The following is a 17072-nucleotide window of genomic DNA, read 5'->3' on the forward strand; positions in this document are numbered from 1 at the left end:
AGTAGTATTTTCCCATAAAACAATGCAAGGCAGTAGAATGTAAACAAGTTTTTAGAAAGCTTAACATGATACAAAGCTAAACTAGGACATGGAGATACCGTTCCGTAGTAGATTACATGGTTTGCATGTATAAAACCTCAGAATTCAATCCTTGGCATCTTCAGGGTTTGCTTTCAGATAAGCTAGGTGGCAGGGTAAAAGAGGTTTGGAGACAAGAAAACTTGAATTCCGATCTTGCCTCAGATATTCACTACATGTGTTATCCTAGGTAGGTAAAGTAATCTTTATCTTAGCCCATTTCCTCATCTATAAAATGGGGGGAGAGGAAGAAAGAAGAAAGTGGAGTTAGATTTAATAGTCTTTAAGGTCCCTTCCAGTTTTAAGTTTATGATTCAATAATCTTTTGTGTCTTCCCAAAAAAGCATTAATATAATAAACTGGCAGGAATATAATCAGAAAAACAGAAAAAAAATGTCAATATTTTTATAACTTTTTTTCATCCTCAACGACAGAGGCAAATGGCTACTTGTCAGATGCTGAACTGGGAATTTGGAGGTATGAGTCGAATCAGATGGCTATTGAGTTCCCTTTCAGCTCTGAAATTTTGTGATTCTATATGTCTTTTCACAAGATACAGTCTGAGGAAGTACAGCATTTGGACCCTAACACCCTAATCCCTGATGAATTATACAAAAAAGTCAAATTAGGACTTATAAAACAAGATCGAGAAGAAAGACTTGACCAGATCAGCTACCACAAAGGTAACTTATGTTGTGGAAAACACAATTTTAAAGCATTTGGGATCATTTTGCGTATTCCCAGGAAGGAAAAATATCAAAAGAATAAAAAAAAAGAATGATGCAACCCCAACAAGGCACCCATAACTAACAACCCTTATGCCTATTACTCTTATTGTTAGAATCTCCTCATAAGAATGTTCTCAAAGGTGCTTTTGATAAAAATATTAGAAGGGAAGCCATTTGCAAGTGATTCTCCATAAAGCACATCTTTTGAATTACACAAAAGGCTGAAAGATGCAGAGAATACAAGATACTGCTTGTGTTTATTATTTGCTGATTAGACACAGTCTGTCTCTGTCAATTAACAAGCACTTACTATAGGCCAGGCACTGTGCTAACTAGTTGGGCTACAAAGAAGAGAAAAACCGATCCCTTCCCTCAAGGAGCACACATTCTAGTGGGGGAGACAATGTATGAGCAGCTATATACATACAAGCAAGATACTCCCAGAAATGCACATAATATAACCCTGAAGGTTCTCTTCCAAGCTTGCATGTGTTAAGATTATACTCCTTGATGAATGGAACAAAAAATAACAATTTTCTCATTATTAATTTAAAACAAAATATAAAACAAATAACTGTATGCTCACCAAATATAACAAATGTGGAGTCCCAATAAAAGAGGAATTCTTTAAAGGTAAGGCCCTCCCAATTCTCTTGTTTACAGATTATATTGTGCTGATTGTACAGCAGATTACAGGGCTTCTTCAATGAGATTCATGATACTTAAAGGAGATCTATTGGAAAATCCATACATGAAATAACAAGTGATGAAAAATGCCTATTGTCCATATTACAGACATAGTAAAGAAGTGAGTCCATCAGAATATATATATCTGGGACAGACACATGTCTAAACATATCATTCCTTACTGAAGGATACTCATTGGTTCCCTATTATCTCTAGAATAAAATAGAAATTCCTCAGCTTGTCATTTAAAGCTTTTCATAATCTGATTCCAGTCTACCTTTCCACATTTACTTTGCATTATTCTCTTTTACACATTGGACCTAAACTGACCCATTTACACTGCCCGGAATTAAGTGTTTCATATCTCATTTCTTGGCTATTGCCCAAGTGAGCTGTTTGCCATGTACTTCTTCTCACTGTTGTCTCTCAGAACCATTACCTTTCTTCATAGCTAAACTCAAATGCAGCCTCCTCCTCAGACTTCCCTAACCTGTCCAACTATCTCATCACCAACCACTGTTTCAAAGTATTTTCTCCTGCCTCAAATTATCTTACACTTCTATACCGGTAAGCATCATATCCCTCCAATAGAATATCAGTTCTAGAGTCAGTTTTTCATTTGTGTCTTTACACTGTGACTGTCTAATATTGGTACTTGATAAATGTTTGTTTAACAGAATTGAATGGGGCCCAGAATTGGATAGAAAGAGAGCAGAAGGAACTGCAGGATGAGAAACTGCCCAGTGCTCGCAATGAGCCAAAGCAGACCCTCAGTGCAAAAATGCATATTTTTTGTATTTATGTTTTCCCAGTGGTATTTGTATGGTTGCAAATCTTGGATTATAATAATTTCCAAAAATAAGAGGCATAGCCTACTAAAGGAGACTATATACATATTGTGGGCACAAGTAAGAAATGGCATAAGACAAATATATATATAGAGAGAGAGATGGAAGGAGAGAGACAGAGGCAGACAGAGAGAAAAACAGAGAGCTAGAGAGACAGAGAACACTGTGGAAATGTATGAATGGAAAAGGCAGGCCAGCATGTTGCAGGAAGAAATGATAACAGTTGGGTTGGCCCAAGTGCTGCACTAGTACCTACAAAACATAAAAAGACCTGGAGGAATATTCAAATACATTTAGTTTCTTGTCTACAGAAGATCTATAAGAGAATAATCTATGGGAAGACATAGACAATAACCACACAGGTTGAGAAAGCAAGGTTGGGCTGTGATATGCCCCAATAGAAGGGAGAATTGTGCTAATGAGGTCATAGATCCATTGAGGTTTCAGGGCATGCCAAGTGGAATACTGTCCTTACAAAGGGAGAATAACTAAATTTTTAATAACCACATGAGCCATACATACCAGAAGACATTAGAGACACAGCAAATCCTATTTAGATGTATAAAATATTTAACTTTGGCATTTTACTTTTTGTAACACTCCTTATAATAAGGAAGACCTTTTGGGGATCTTGTCTTATTTATATTCATATATTCTCACCACCAGCCCTTGCCCCATTACCTAGTACAATGCTCTGTATATAATGGTTGCTTAATAAATATTTGTTGAATTGAATAATTCAGTGATTTTCTTTTTCCTCTATCTTAAATGTAGCCTTCCTCTTTGTACACACCCTCACTGTCTTTTAATGAGACCCAAACCAATCATTGTTCTCTCTTCCCTCCTTTGCCACCTACATATCTGTCACCCAGTTCTGTTTCGTTCTCAGCAGTATTTCTCAAATCCACCCCTTCCATTTAATTGCCACAGACACAATCTAGTTGCAAACCTTTTAAGTGTTCCTACTGCCTCTAGCCTCTTTCCCCACTATCCTATACAAAAGAGTCAGAAAGAAGAGAGTGGGTGGTGAGGACAAGGGGCTATGGAGATCAGGGTACTTTGCAAGAAATTTAGTAGTGAAGAGAAAAAGATGACATAATAGCTAGATGGGAACCGAAGGATCAAGGGATGTTTTGTTTTCTTTCTGGTGGTTTTTTTTTTTTAAAGATGAGGGCAATCTAAGATTATTTTATGAAATTGGGGGAGAGCCCGTAGAGGACGTGATTAAACATGCATGAGCAGGAATGACTGTTGGTTCAAGGTCCTAGAGGAGTCAGTGGGGATTGGAATCAAGGGCACAGTTAGAGGAATTAGCTTTAGCAAGTAGTAGGGATATCTCTTCTTATCCTTTTCTTCTGTGAACAGAGGCAACAATGCTGGGAAGTTTCAAGGAATAAAAGAGTTGAGGGAGCATTTGGTGGAGAGTCTTAATTATCTCAATGACACAGATTGTCACCTGCTTTAAATGTGAAGCATGGGTGTGTAGTTGGGTATTTAAGGAGAATGACAAGGTTGAGAAAGATTGCTGTACATTCCCTTACACTAGCACAATTTGTTGGCTTTATTATTTACTACTGCCCAGCAAAAGTACAGAGGAAATAGGATTGTCAGGAAGCTGTATACATATACACATACATACATACACAGAGATGTTTGTATATATACAAATACACATTTATATTAACATATGTGTGTGCGTATGTCTGTATACATATATACACACACATGGGTACACACATGCATTTGTATGGTGGAAATACCTTAATAATTTAAACCAGTTTTAAGTCAAATTTGCAACTCTTCAATAGTCTCTTCAAGAATAAATAAACGTATTGGGAACATAAGATGCACAGGATTATTTTTGTTTGTTTGACCAATCCTACTGTTGAACAATCAAAAATCTGATGACAGGTAGGCACTCATTCCTCAGGAATAGAAATCAAGACTCTTTGTCATTGTTAAGTCAATAAAAACTTCTTTGTTTAGAATCACAGAATCTCAAGGTTGGAAATGGTGATACTAAGTGCCATTTAGGTTATAAAGAACTGCAGTCACATACCTGAAAAGGCATCCATTCTACAATATACCTGCCAAGCCTCTCTTTGAATATCTTCACTGAGGGGAGCCCATTACTTCTCAATATAGTCAATTCTATTTCTGGGCAGCTTTAATTCTAGACAGTTATGGAAGCTTTCCTTATATCAAGCCTAAATTTGCTTTTTAAAATTTCTCCCCTACTTCTGGACTCAGGCCAAGCAGAACACATCTGATCCTTCCTCATGACAGCCCTTCAAATACTTGAATGCAGTTATGTTACCCTTAAGCCTTTGCTTCTCCAGCTCAAACATACCCTGTTGCATCAACTGATCTTCAGACAAAACTATATGAATTCTTAAAGAATCTGAATTAAGAAAATCCCTATTTTACCAGCTATTCAGGTCAATTCAATGTTTCATGCACAATTACATATTGAAAAGAGTAAAGTGTTTAGTTTACTCACTTGAATTTCAAAATAACTCAGCTAAAAAAGTTAAAAATCTGATTTGATTTAACCCTAATTCCATATCTATGCCAATTTCAAGGTCTGGGAATTCAGTCCAGGCTTTAAGAAGGACAATTCTTTAATTTTCAGATTCAATCATTTTCCAAGAAGAACTGTCTCAGGATACCATAAAATATGAAACAAAACAAAATGACTGAAATTAAATGTCCCATAATGGTCTTGATTTATGGAGGAACCTTCTTTTAAATATAACAAAGTTCTTAGCAAGGAAAAATTATGAAAAAAAAATAGGTTTCCAACCAAGATATACAATCCCAAACTTTCATATATAAGGAGAAATATGATGAAGCCCATTTTTTTTAAAGCACTTGGGGTTAAGTAACTTGCCCAAGGTTACATGGCCAGTTTTTTTGTGTGGGTGTTAAGTATCTGAGGCCGGAACCGATCCCGGGTCCTCCCAACTCCAGGGCCATTGCTCTTACTCACTGTGCCCCCTAGCCACCTGGATGAAGCCCATTTTTAAAAATCCTGTATTAAAAGATTATTTATTTGCCAGGTGGTGGATGGTGCTATCCATGGAGAATACTACTGCTTTCTTGTTCATTGCTAGAAAATAAATAAAGCCCTCCTTTGTAACAGGTACATTCAGTCAGAGGGCCTGTCTGCTAGGAAAGACAATTTGCTATAGGAAGTTCTAGACTACTAGAATCTTCCCCATAATCAAAGGTAGTAACAACTTTGAAGTGCTATTGTTCACTACAATTAATATTGCCATGAATCCCACTGATCTCCCTAACATGCCCCAGGAGCTTTCAGAAGGCTTAGCACAGTAACTTAAACATAGTAGGCAACTTAATTAATTTTTTTTTTGCACTGGAAGACCAAGTGACCCTTGCAGATGATTATTAAATCTATCATTTTGTTCTCTGGTGTAGACTCATTCTTAGCTTTTCTCTATTACCTAGCTCAAAGCAGGTACTGGGGTTATATATACTCAAACTCTAGTAAATGAAGAATTCATTCACTCTAACACAACAACCTCTTTCTGAGATATTTCTCCTTAGGCCCCAAAGAAACAAACAATAATTTACCCATGCACATATGTCATCATTTCTAAGAAGGCCTGTATGCAGGTGTGTATGCACCTGAGAGTGTGTACACACACACACACACACACACACACACACACACATACACACAATCATCAACAAACAATTCTCTAGCAACTCTATGATAATCTCAAGTAATTTTCCTTCCCATAATCCAGGTGTACCTTTCCCCTGGGCCACATTTTTGTTTGAGATCCAAGCTACTAAACTGATATCAGAAAGGAGTCTGATTAACAAATTTAACTCTATGCCAATATAAACAATAGCAGAATAGTAAAATAGTTATGTGTGAAGCTATTTTAATGGTGAAAGCCATATGATTTATCAACATGTTCTTTAGAACTAAGCTGTAAAAAAACATTGTCTTAGTAACAGCAGAACTACTTTGCAAGGAAAAGTATTGTTCTGACATTATGGGAATTTAAGTGTTTGGTTTCAATGAAAACTTTCTTATTTGTTGGGTATATCTGTTTCCAAAAGTTATTCTCTAAAGGAATTTCATCATCTTTAGAAGGGAAACAATGATTTGAGTAGGAAGAGATGGCTAGAGGGAAGGGAATTTATAGGATTGAACCTGGCAACATTTAAGGTAGTATAAGGAAGAAGGAAAAAAGGAAGACAAGAAGTGTTAGCATATAACATGGCAAAACAGAAAAATGATAAATATTGGAGATGATATGGGAATATTGGAACACTAATTCATTGCTTGTGGAGCTGTGAGATGATCCAACCATTCTGGAGAGCAATCTGGAACTATGCCCAAAGGGCTATAAAAATGTGCATACACTTTTTCCCAGAAATACTGTTTCTAGGGCTGTATCTGGTGAGATCATAAAAATGGGAAAAGGACCCACATGTACCAAAATATTTACAGCAGGTCTTTTAGTGATGGCCAAGAACTGGAAATCCAGGGGATGTCCATCACTTGGGGGATGGCTAAACAAGTTGTGGTATATGAATGTAATGGAATACTATTGTGCTATAAGAAATGATGAACAGGCGGTCTTCAAAGAAACCTGGAAAGACTTATATGAACTGAGTGAGGGGAGCAGAACCAGGAGAACACTGTACACAATAACAGCCACAATGTGTGAGGAGAGATTTTGAAAGACTTAGCCCTTCTCAGCAATGCAAGGACCTAAAAAAATTTCAAAGAATACATTATGGAAAATGCCAGTCACATCCAGAGAAAGAACTATGGAGTTGGAATGCAGAACTAAGCAGATTATTTCCTTTTTCATTTTGTTTTATTTTTTTTTCTTTCTCATGGTTTTTCCCATTAGCTATAATTTTTCTATGAAAAGTGTTCACTAATGTGAAAATGTGTTTAATAGGAATGTATGTGTGGAGCCATATCAGATTGCAAGCCATCTTGGGGAAGGAGGGGGGAAGAAGAGGGAGAAAATTTAAAGCTTATGGAAGTGATTGTTGAAAACTAAAAATAAATAAGTTAATAATAAAAAAAGAAGTGTTAGCATATGTTACAAACATGAGTCTGAGACTTCTTGAGGTTCTGGTGATTTCAAATTTTACCCTATTGTTCTTAAACTCGCTCTTTCTCTTCTCCCTTCTCTTTACTAATTCTCAGCCCCTCAGTCCTCAACCAAGAGAATATTGTTTGTTGAAAGTCTAGGACTTGAAATTTACTGAAATATTTGTCACGTCGGAGAATGTGTCACTAGACCAGTCACACCTCTTAAACCATATGTTGATGTCGTTGCATTTTGCCTCTCTACTCTCCAGTTTCTTTTTCCCATATAAACATTAAATAGACTTACAAGTAAAGATCAAGAACAAAATACAATCTCTGTTTCCTCATGCAGACATGCTGCATTAATGAACTTTGCTTAATATAGGGTACTCTTATAAACAACTGCATGGAAAGATAATTCCAATGCTTAAATGCTACATTTATTATAAAATTATATAGTTGTGATTCAAACCTTTTGGAATTCTGTATCACTCCCTACCATTTTTTCCTCTACTTTTTCTTTTTGTTTTAACCCGCTGAGCAGCTTTATATCCTACTGTGAAAAAGAAGGCCAGGAAGAAGTCATGAAATATTGATGCTAAAGAAAGCATAATACCAGTCAGCCAGGTGCCTTTATACCTTTCCTTTTATCTGCCACTATCTCAGAAAAATCTCTTTACTCTGGTTATGTAAGAACAAAAAGTCAAGAATTCTTGCATTTTAATAAGAACAGAATTGGCATACTGTAGCATATACATGAAACAACTTTGTCAAAATGACACAAAGATCTTCTAGGTCAGTTCTGTAACAAGTGCGACATTTCTCAATTAAATATGGCAAAAACAGGTTGGAATCATTTTCAGTACTCCATAAGATTAATAATAGTAGGGTGAAATAAAAATATAATCAGTTAACAAGGTTCATTTCTGAATTATGCATAAGTAAGCAACAACACACTGACTGAATTAGAGGCAATACTAAGCAGTGGGATACAGTTCTGAACTTGGAGTAAGAAAGATCTGGATTCAAATCCTGCTCTGCAACGTATTAGCTGTGTGACCATGGCAGGTCACTTTCTGTCCACGTATTTCAAGAAATGCCATGGGACATATCTACTAAAATTACGGAAGGGGAAAGTTGAAACACAGTCATATACCAGGCATATATACATATATCCTCAAAGATATTAGGATTGTGACCCTGTAAAAATGAAAACAGAATACAGGGATAAAAGGATACATGAATGGTTTTAGTACTTATAGACCATACGATACAATCTAGCACAGTTTTTTTGTTTTGTTTTGTTTTTCTTTTGTCTGAAGTTGTTTTTTTTTTCTTTTTAGCTTAGATTGAACATTCCTCAAGGGTAAGGAATGTCTTCGATTTTTTTTTTAAGCCTAAAGTGCCTAGCACAGTGGTATAAATCAAAAACTAATTCTTATTGATTTAACAAACTATACTTCAGAAAACCATCTGTGAAAGAGATGCTAAAGAAACTGGAAGCTATGCTAAGCTTGTAAATCATAAATTGCTGCTTCTGGGTTCAGGCTATAGAGTGAAAATTCACTGTGCAACTGATAATCCTTTAGTTTTCACTTTCTGGCCAATATATTTTTAGTCAGTCAAGCAAAAAGCATTTATTAAGCACTTACCATGTGCCAGATACTATGCTAACCACTTTTGTTTTTATGATGGAAAAAAATTAAGTGCCTACTATAGTTTATAATTACACAACTCTGAAGTCTCTGCTTATGCACAGCAAATTGGCAAGAATGATAATGCTGGAATGTTATAGAAAGAAAAATATGTCAATGTACTTTTGGTGGTTTTTCAGCCATTCTGGAAGACAATTTGGAATTGGGTTTAAAAAGTGACAAAATTGTCCATACCTTTGATGTAGAAATCTTTTTTCTAAGCATATTCTGCAAAGAGGACGATGAAAAGAAAGATCCCATATTCTCCAAAATATTTATAAGAGAACTTTTTGTAGTACCTAAGAGCTAGAAACAAAGTATATATCCATTAACTGAGGAATAGCTAAAGAATTTGGTTTGTGAATGTAATGAAATATTCCTATATGTTAGAAGTAATGAATATGATGAATACAGAAAAGCCTAGGAAGACAGACAGTATATGAACTGATGCAAAGTGAAGTAGAACCAGGGAAATTATTGTTTTATTGTTGTAATAATAGCTAACATTTAAATATCATCTACTGTGGGTCGGGAACAAATTTGTAGTCCAGGTAAGTCAAATTTGTAAGAATAAAATCTATTCCTTAATTGTTGAATGGTCAAAGGATATGAACAGTCAGTTTTCAGAGGAAGACATCAAAACTATCAATAGTCATATTTAAAAATGGAACAAATACTTCATTTAACCCTCACAACAGCATCTGAAGCCAGATTTTTGAACTCAGGTCTTCCTGACTCCAGGCCCAGCATTATCTCCCTGAGTTACCTAGCTCCTGATTTAAAAAAACAGCTGAATTTGAGCTCAGGTCTTCTGGATTCCAGGCCCAGTACTCCATCCATTATGCCACCTACCTGCCTCTTAAAAAAAAAAAAACAATATACACAATGACTACAACAATGTGAATGTAAAGTTATAATTAGTTTATCTTTACAGTGTTATTAAGGTTGTACATTTTTTTAATGCTGGGTTAACATTTTAATCTAGTCTGCGTGAAGAAAGAAAAATCGAGGTCATTTTTTTTAAGATGGGGGAATTCTGCTTAGACACTTGAAATTCTTATAGTTAGTATTAAAGATAATTATATGATTATAGGTTTATCTGAATCTGACTTGTGAACATGTTGTTCCTTACAGTCTTACTGTTAGGAATCAAGAAGATGAAAGAGCAAGGAGGGCTTCCTATGAACTCAGAACAGAAGGACTTCCAACCTGTGAAGAAAGGTAAAAATCTAACATTTAGATAGGATGTTCTACAGTGCCAGAAATACTCACAAGGGTCTGATTCATGGCATTCAAAAATGAGAATTTATATTACTCCTTTTTTACTTAAGTTTTAAAATTCAATTTTAGTTTATTTTCAGTTACAAATTCTCTCCTCCCTAACCCCCCACCCCCATCACTGTCTCCCTAATCAACTGAGAAAGCAAGAAAAACAAAACCTGTTACAAATATTTATACCTCAGCAAAACAAATTCCTGCATTAGCCATGCCCAAACCAAAAGAAAAATACTTCAGTCTACGCTCTGAGTCCATCACTTCTCTATCTTCGGGTAGACAGTACATTTTATCATGAGTCTTCTAGAACTGTGGTTGGTTCCACTGTGTTGGTCAAAATTCCAAAGTTTTTTAAAAGCTGTTTTTCTTTATATTGTTATTATTGTATACATTGTTTCTCTTGGTTCTGCTCATTTCACTTTGCATCACTTCATAAAAGTCTTCTCAGGTTTATCTGTCACCATCCACTTTTTTATTTCTTACAGCACAATAGTACTTTATCACATATTTATACCATAACTTGTTCAGTCATTCACCAATTGATGGATCTTCAGTTTCCGATTCACCATGAAAAGAGTTGTTACAAATATTTTTGTACATATCAGTCCTTTCCCTCTTCCTTTAATTTCTTTGATGTAAAGATATACTATTAGACAAAGTATAGACATAGTTGGTATTGATGGGTCAAAGGGTTTGCACAGTTTAATAGCTTTGGGGGCATAGTTCCAAATTGCTTTCCACAATGGTTGGACTGCTTCATGGTTCCACCAAGAGTACATTAATATTTCTATTATCCAATAGCAACTCCGAATTTGTCATTTTCCTTTTTGTCAACTTTGCCAATCTGAAGGATGTGAGGTTGTACCTCAAGAATAGTTTTAATGTGCATTTCTCTCATTATTAGTGATTTAGAATATTTTTTTCATATGACTACTGATAATTTGGAAATCCAAATTTGGAAATTTGAAATCCAAATTTCTTCCTCTGAAGACCACCTATTTATATCCTTTGACCATTTAACAATTAGGGAATGGATTTTATTTTTATAAATTTGGTTCAATTCCTTATATATCTTAGAAATGAAATCTTTATTAGGGAAACTTTTTTTTTTTAAGCAATTGGGGTTAAGTAACTTGCTCAAGGTTACACGGCCAGGTGTTTCTGGGTGGGTGCTAAGTATCTGAGCCTGGATTCGATCCCAGGTCATCCCAACTCTGGGGCTGGTGCTCTTACTCAATATTAGGGAAACTTTTTGCAAAGATCTCCCCCTCCTCCAATTTCCAACTTCTCTTCTAATTCTAGCTATATTGTTTTGTTTGTGCAAAGACAGTTTAAGTTTATGTAATCAAAATTGTCCTTTTCATCTCATGTGAGCCCTTCTATCTTTTGGTTGGTCATGAACCCTTCCTCTATCCATAAATCTGTCAGATAATTTCTCCATGCTCCTCTATTTTATTCATGATGTCATCCTTTATTTCTAAATTTTGTAACCTATTTGGAGCTTGTCTTGATACACAGTGTGAAATATTAGTACCTAAATTTTGCCAAACTACTCTCCAGTTTTCCCAAATGTCTTTGTCAAATAATGAGGTCTTGTCCCAAAGCTGGGACATTTGGGTTTATCAAACAGGCTACTGTGCTCATTGACTACTATATATTATTAATTCTTAATCTGTTCCACTAATCAATCTCTCTATTTCTCACCCCATTACCAAATTGTTTTAATGATTATTGTTTTCTATTATGGTCTGAGTTCTGGTACTGTCAGGCTCCACTCCTCACTTTTTTTATTAATTCCCTCCAGATAAATTTTATCATTTTTTTCTAGCTCTATAAATTAATGCTTTATAGTAGTTTGGTTGGTATGGTATGACACTGAATAAACAAATTAATTTAATTAGTATTATTTTTTGTTACAGTATCTCAGCCCTACCATAAGCAATTATATCTCTTCAATTATTTAAAACTATCTTTTGTAGTTTTGCAGTTTTGTTCATATAGTTCCTGTGTGTATCTTGGCAGGTAGATTCCAAAATATTTTACACTTTCTGTAGTAATGGAATTTCACTTTTTCTATCTCTTATTTTTTTTCCTTTTTCTTTTTGGAGGGGGGAGGGCAGGGCAATTGGGATTAAGTGATTTGTCCAAGGTCATATGGCTAGTTAAATGTTAAATGTCTGAGGTAAAATTTGAACTCAGGTCCTCCTGACTCCAGGGCCAATGCTCTATTCACTGCGCCACCTGGCTGCCCCTTTTTCTATCTCTTCTTGCTAGGTTTTGGGGTAATATCAGAAATGCTGATGATTTTTTAGAGTTTATTTTATATCCTGAAACTTTGATGAGGTTGTTTATAGTTTTAATTAGTGTTTTAGTTGATTTTCTGGTATTCACTAAATAAATCATCACATCATCTACAAGAAGTAATAATTTTGGTTCCTCTTTGCTTATGCTTATTCCTTCAACATAGTTTGCTTCTCTTAGTGCTACAGATAGCACTTTTAGTAGTAACAGTGGTAATGGACTTCCTTGCTTTACCCCTAATCTCAAATGGAAAGGATGTCCATTACCACTATTACTACTAGAAATGATATCTACAAAAAATGCTAGCTTTTTGTTTTAGGTAGATAATGTTTATCAATTTAAGGGAAGCTCCACTTATTCCTATCATTTTTAAAGTTTTAACAGGAATGAGTATTGTATCTTATCAAAAGGGTTTTTTTTTTGCATCAATTGATATAATCATATAATTTTATTGTTTCTATTATTAATATAGCCTATTGTGTTCATAGTTTTCCTAGTATTGTACCAGTTCTACAATTTTGGTATAAATCCAGCCTGGTGATGGTATGCTTAATCTTTGTGACAGGTTGCAGTGTCCTTGCTAAGATTTTATTTAATTTTTTTTGCATAAATATTTGTTAGGAATATCAGCCTATAGTTTTCTTTCTCTGTTTTGAATCTCTCTGGTTTTGGAATAAAAACCATATTTTTATTATGGAAGAAATTTGGTAGGACCCCCCTTTTTTACTATTTTTAAACATTTAATGCAGTATTAGGATGGTCTTTAAATTCACTTGAAAATTCATTTGGTCCTGGAATTTTTGTCTTTGAAAGTTTATTTTTTGGGGCGGCCAGGTGGCTCAGCGAGTAGGAGCACCAGGTCCAGTGTCGGGATGACCTGGATCAAATCCGGGCTCGGATACTCAGCACCACACCCAGAAATAACTGGCCGTGTAACCTTAAGCAAGTTACTTAACCCCAATTGCTTAATAAAAAAAAAAAATGTAAAAAAAAAAAAAGAAACATAAAAAAAAAAGAAAGTTTATTTTTGGCATATTCAATTTTTCCCCCCTAGGATTACTTAAGCTCTCTATTTCTTGTTTTGTTGATGTGGGCAATTAATATTTTTTAGTAAATATTCATCTATTTCATTTAGATTATCAGTTTTAATAGCATTTAGTTGAGTGAAATAGTTTCTAATAATTTCCTTTGTTTCTCTTTCATTGGTTGTTAATTCAGCCTTTTCATTTTTTATACTGGAAATTTAATTTTCTTCTTTTGTTTCTTGAAATAAATTTAGTGAATGGCTTATCTATTTTATTGTGTTATGGGAGAAGAGAGGAGGGAGTGTTGTTTTTTTAAAGATAACTCCTGGTTTCATTTACTAAGTCAATCTTTCTCTTTGTTTTCAATTTTTCTAATCTCACCTCTCATTTCAGGGTTTCTATTATGCTTAAGTGGAGAGTTTTAATGATTGTTGGATTTCTAGGTTTTGTTTTGTTTTTAGTTGCATGCCCATTTCATTGATCTTTCTTTTATCGATAAAACATTTAGAAATACAAAATTTTCCCCAACTACTGCTTTGGCTGCATCTCACAAATTTTGATATGTTGTCTAATTGTTTTCATATTTATTGAAATTTGAAATTATTATTTCTATGATTTGTTATTTGACCCATGAATTCTTTAGGATTGTTACTTTGTCTCTAATTACTTTCAAATCTTTGTTTCAAAAGATTTAATTTTGAAACAAAATTAAATCTTTATTTAATGTAATTTTATAGCATTTTAGTCAGTAAGAGATGCATTTAATATTTCTTCTTTTCTCCATTTGTTTGTGAGGTTGTTATGCCTAAGTACATGGTTAATTTTTGTGAAGGTGCCATACATAGCTAAGAAATAGGTATCCTTCTTTTGATTCCCATTCAATATTCTCCAAAGGGTTCTCACATTCATCTGTTCTAAAATTTTATTTTTTGCTTTTTTTTTTTGTTAGACTTACCTTGGCCCAAAAATTGATTCCCATTCAATATTCTCCAAAGGGTTCTCACATTCATCTATTCTAAAATTTTATTTTTTGCTTTTTTTTTGTTAGACTTATCTTGGGTAAATTGAGGTCCTCCACTATTATAGTTTTGCTCTCTCATCCCTCCTATTTAACTTTCCTTCTATTTAACATTTAACTTTTCCTTTAAGAATTTAAAGGTTATGCTATTTGGTGCATATATGTTTAGTACTGATGTTAATTCATTGTCTGCCATATCCTTTAGCAAAATGTGATTTCCCTGTTTATTGCTTTTAATTGTCTATTTTTATTTTCGTTTTGTCTGAGATCATGATTTCTATCCCTTTCTTTTAGAAATTCGACTGAAGCATAATAGCCTCTGCTCCAGTCTCTTATTTTAATTCTATGTGTATCTTTCTATATCAAATGTGTTTCTTATAAACAATGTATTGTTGGATTCTGGTTTCTAATCCTTTTTTTAAGGTGTGAGTTCATCCCATTCACATTTACAGTTACGATTGCTAACTGTATTTCTCTTCATCTTCTACTTTTTCTTCTCTTTAAGAGTTTTGCTTCCACCTAATCTCACCCTTATTCCTTCTAATTCTCCCTTCTCCCTTTACTCCCTATTTTCCCTTTACCTGTGGGTGAAAAGCTTTTCTTTCTCCAAGTCTGTGTGTATGTGTGTGTATGCACGCATGCATACTCTTCCCTCCTGTTACCAGTTCAGATGAGAGTGAGGCTCTGGTATTGCCCATGCTCCTCCACCCTCTCCTCCATGTTGTATAGACTTCTACTTGCTCACCTCATTTGTGTGAGATAATTTTCCCCATTGCCCCTCTCCCCCAATGTATTCCTCTTCCCCATTCTTTCCATTCTTCATTTTAGATCATCTAAACATAATAGAATAATTCTTTTTTATGAGCACTTTTCTATTTTTCTTTTTTTCCACTAAATATTCTTCTGGTTCTGCTCACTTCACTCAGCATTAGTTCATGTAAGTCTTTCCATGTTTTTCTGAAATCTGCCTGCTCATCATTTCTTATAGAATAATAGTATTCCATTACATTCATATGCCACAACTTGTCCCACCATTCCCCAGTTGATCAGCATTCCCTCAATTTCCTATTCTTTGCCACCATAAAAAGAGCTGCTATAAATACTTTTGTATATATGGTGCTTCAGAATTATTCTTGAGCCCTGAGTTTAATTAGACTCTTTATATGACCCTTGATGATAAGTTTAACTCAGTCTAATCCCTTATAATTGCTCAGTCATGTTTACCTTTTTATTCTTCTCTTTACTCCTGTGTTTATATGACAAATTTTCTACTTAGCACTTATCTTTTCATCAGAAATACTTAGAAGTCCTCTATTTCATTAAAGATCTATATTTTTCTCCTGTATGATTATATTTAGTTTTGTTGGATATGTTATTCTTGGTTATAAGCCTAGATATTTTACTTTCTGGAATATCATATTCCAAGCTAACTGTTCCTTCAGAGTGATGACTGCTAAATCTCATGTGATCCTAACTGTGGTTCCTAGGTATTTGAATTCTTTCTTTATGGCTGCTCATGGTATTTTTTTTTTCATTTGACCTAAGAACTCCGGATTTTTGCAATAATATTCCTGGGAGTTTTCATTTAGGAGGTTTCTTTCAGAAGGTAACTGGTAGATTCTTTCCATTTCTACTTTGTCCTCTAGTTCTAAGAGATCTGTGGAATGTTGGCATTTTTTAAAATGATTTTTAAAAATATGATGTCCAGGCTCTTTTTTGGTCATGGCTTTCAGTTCATCCAATGATTCTTAAGTTATCTCTTCTTGATCTATTTTCTAGGTCAGTTGTTTTTGCTATGACGTACCTTATATTTTCTTTTATTTTTTTCAGTCTTTTGACTTTGTTTTATTATTTCTTCATGTCTCATGGAGTTATTGGCTTCTATTTGGTCAAGCCTAATTTTCAAGGAGTTAATTTCTCAAGTAAGGTTTTGTACTTCTTGTTCTAAGCTGTTAATACTCTTTTCACAGATTTCTTGCTCTCACTTCTTTTTCCATTTTTTCCTGTTCTCAGTTTTTTTTAAAACATTTTTCAACTTAAAAAAAATTATTGCTTTTATTCTTTCAGAAATTCTTTTTGGACTTTAGTCGAAGCTGCATTTTTTTTTTTGAGATTTTGCTTATAGATGTTTTTGAGACATTTTCTTCTTCTGGGTTTGTGTCTTGAGTGTCCCTGTCACTGTAATAGCTCTTTATGGTATGATATTTTGTTTATTTATTCTTCCAGCCTATTTCTTGACATTGGTTGTTAGTTCCAGGCTTTGTGCACTTCTGTATGGGGCTGAGGGGAAGAAGTCTAATCTGAGCTTCTGCTCTCTTATGTCTTTCTGCTGTTT

The 17072-nt window shown here is 34.5% G+C and overlaps 1 protein-coding gene across 1 annotated transcript in view; it reads left to right on the forward strand.

The window, feature by feature from the left end:
* The window catches only part of RGS20 (regulator of G protein signaling 20), a 79132-nt gene that overhangs the window by 55524 nt on the left and 6536 nt on the right, over positions 1-17072 (forward strand). Inside the window, exon 3 of the mRNA XM_069099942.1 lies at positions 10253-10339. Coding sequence (XP_068956043.1) covers positions 10253-10339 — 87 coding nt within the window. The remainder of the gene's footprint in view (positions 1-10252; positions 10340-17072) is intronic.

Source organism: Petaurus breviceps, unplaced genomic scaffold (genome assembly GCF_028583685.1).
Source record: "Petaurus breviceps papuanus isolate PSGF00001 unplaced genomic scaffold, PetGlider_PUasm1.0 38, whole genome shotgun sequence".
Taxonomy (NCBI): Eukaryota; Metazoa; Chordata; class Mammalia; order Diprotodontia; family Petauridae; genus Petaurus; species Petaurus breviceps.